The sequence below is a fragment of the Scylla paramamosain genome, chromosome 48, assembly GCF_035594125.1.
Source record: "Scylla paramamosain isolate STU-SP2022 chromosome 48, ASM3559412v1, whole genome shotgun sequence".
Classification (NCBI taxonomy): domain Eukaryota; kingdom Metazoa; phylum Arthropoda; class Malacostraca; order Decapoda; family Portunidae; genus Scylla; species Scylla paramamosain.
In genome coordinates, this window is record NC_087198.1 from 2,176,279 (window position 1) to 2,179,143 (window position 2,865).

At 51.8% G+C, this 2,865-nt stretch overlaps 1 protein-coding gene across 1 annotated transcript in view; it reads left to right on the forward strand.

Moving 5' to 3' along the window:
* Positions 1 to 2,247, forward strand: part of LOC135095325 (uncharacterized) — a 62,005-nt gene extending 59,758 nt beyond the window's left edge. Inside the window, exon 2 of the mRNA XM_063996091.1 lies at positions 1,334 to 2,247. Within this exon, the coding sequence (XP_063852161.1) occupies positions 1,364 to 1,780 (417 nt within the window). The 5' untranslated portion in view covers positions 1,334 to 1,363 and the 3' untranslated portion in view covers positions 1,781 to 2,247. The remainder of the gene's footprint in view (positions 1 to 1,333) is intronic.
* The last annotated feature ends 618 nt before the right edge of the window (positions 2,248 to 2,865 follow it).

The following is a 2,865-nucleotide window of genomic DNA, read 5'->3' on the forward strand; positions in this document are numbered from 1 at the left end:
TACACCTCACTCAGGTCGTGGACTTCCCCACACACCAGCAAGCTATCCTCGACCTTCTACTGACAGACCTGGGCCAGCAGTACTCGCCCCCCAAACCGCTGCCTCCCATGGGACGGAGCACCCATCTCTCCATACTGTGGACACCCACACCCACCACCTCGACCCCCCGGTCAGCTGTCACCAGGACCCACCGCCCCATGCCTGACTCAGCCATGAGGGAGTTTGGGCACTGGGTGACACAACACCCGTGGACCGAGGTGTTAGATGTGGAGGACGTCCACTTTAAAGGGCAAAAGTACGTCGCCACCACCACAGAAGCCTTCCACCGCTACTTCCCAACCAAAAAAGCGTCACAACGCACCTGTCTCATGCTCCCTGGATGACGCCCTGCATTAAAAGACTCTTGCGTCAGCGGACCTGGGTGTTCCACTCCTGCCCGGTCCTATACAGGAAACTAAGAAACAGAGTGATCAGGGAGATTAAGGCTGCAAAGGCAAACTATTACCCAGACAAGATACACCACCTCAAGCTGACCAACAACAGACAGTGGTACGCTAAGATCAAAGCTTTGTGTGGCCTACAAAAGCACACTTCGTCTCTTCCTTGCACCTCACACCTTCTTGCTACTCTCGCGGCTCAGGAGATGAACGATCATTTTGCTGCTATCTGTTAAACCTTTCCTTCTCTCCACACCACTCTGCTTCCTGCCTATATTCCGGCACCCTCTCATCCCCCCAGTGTCTAGGCGGTGGATGTTTTTAAGAGAATACTCAAATTCAAACCAAAATCCACCACTCCCACTGACCTCCCTATAAAAATTTACAAGGAATTTGCTGTAGAGCTAGCAACACCGCTATGCTCCATAATAAACGCCTCACTCTCCCAACACTCTTGCCCCGAGGACTGGAAGACATCTTACGTCATCCCCATCCACAAAACCTCCAGTCCACAGTCACTCAATGACCTCAGGCCAGTCTCTATCACCTCCATCCCTAGCCTTATTTGTGAAGATTTTGCATATGACTGGGCCTACACCAAAATCTGTAATACTGTGGATATCAGACAGTTTGGAAATATTAAAGCCACCTCTACCTCCCATTACCTGACCAGCTTCCTTGAATTCATCCACAGCCACCTGGACAAGCGAAAAACCTCTCTAGTTGTTGCTTTTGTGGACTTCAAAAAAGCCTTTGATCTTGTTGATCACACTGTTGTCATCAGCAAGGCAGTAAGTCTGGGTCTCCCTCCTAACCTGATAGCGTGGCTAGCCGACTTCCTCACAGGGAGGCGTCAGGCAGTTCGCTATCAGGGCTCTGTCTCTACTTTCCAACAGCTGACATGTGGAGTCCCCCAGGGGACCAAGATGGGTCCTCTATGCTTCCTCCTCTTCATTAACGACGCCCTCACTGACACCCCCCATCGCTGGAAGTATGTGGACGACTGCACCGTGGGCGTCCCAGTTTCCACCAAGAACCCGGACTACTCGCCACTGCAAACGATTCTGGAGCGACTGCAGACGTGGACGGAGGAGAGCAGGATGACCATCAACCACAGCAAAACTGTGGTGATGCATTTCTGTACCTCCTCTGTACCAGTGCCCCCTCCCCAGCTCTCAGTGGGCCCTCACCCCCTTCCAGGTGGTCAGATGTGCCAAGCTCCTCGGAGTCATGGTGGACGACCAGCTGACCTGGAAGCAGCATGTCGCCAGCACCATAAGATCAGCTACCTACAGGCTGTACATGCTGTGCAGACTCAGGTTGCTCGGGACGCCGACAGATGAGTTAAGGGGGGTGTATGTTACCTTTATCCTCCCCAAACTCATGTACGCCTCCTCAGTGTGGTCCTCCTCCCTCACACAAACTCAACAGCTACAGTTGGAGAGTGTGCAGAAAAGGGCGTGCAGGGTCATCCTTGGCCCTGCATACACCACCTATAAAGAAGCCCTGAACACCCTGAGCCTGTCCAGACTGTCCACCAGGTACCGCTAGGCTCTGGAGAAGTTTGGAAGGGGACTTCTGCATCATCCACATCTCAGAAACATGCTGCCGCCTGACGCGCCTCGCCCGGCCCGTGCAACGAGACACCACAACAAGATAACGCCCCTAAAGTCGCCACGTACGGACCAGTACAGACTCAGTGCGATTCCCACCATGGTGCGAGCCATCAATCAATAGTCCCTTCTAGATTTGACTTACCTTTAGGATTAATGTCAAGTATTTCCCCACCCCCAATGTACATTTTCAGTTTGTTGACAGCTTAAAGAATAAACCGTTTATTATTTTTATTATTATTATTATTACACTGCTATCAGAAACAAACAGGAGGATTGGGGACAGTGCACTGCAAGCAAAGTCGGCTTACACACACATGCAGCTAATGAATCACGTCTCAGCTATATAAGGTGCCTTACAAATGACTACGCTCAAAGGAAGCTAGAGTTACACTTATAAGCAGTCGTGTACTGCTGTAATTACTTAATTATCTCCTTAAAGCTGGCGGCCCCCTCTAACAGTAAAATTCTCCTAGTCTCCTCCAAACAATGCTGTCTGCTGTCTGCCTTTCTTTCTTATGACTCGTCTAAGGTGTCTATTGTGACTACAGCCTTCAACATAGAGTTCTCAGTGGTCACGAGGGAATGACTCATGCGAGAAGAGATGAGAGGAAAGAAGGTGCACCCCACCCCATGCCGGCTATCCCTCTACGTGGGTGGCCGCTGCTAGGGCCATCCTATGTGGGCCAGGATGTGGGTGGCCGCTGCCAGAGCTATCCCTCTACGTTGGCGATAATGTAGGGGGCCAGGCATATGTTCGCGAGCCGCGGGTTGCCGCGGATACACTCTTCCCTGCTTCATGGCCATGCGCAACC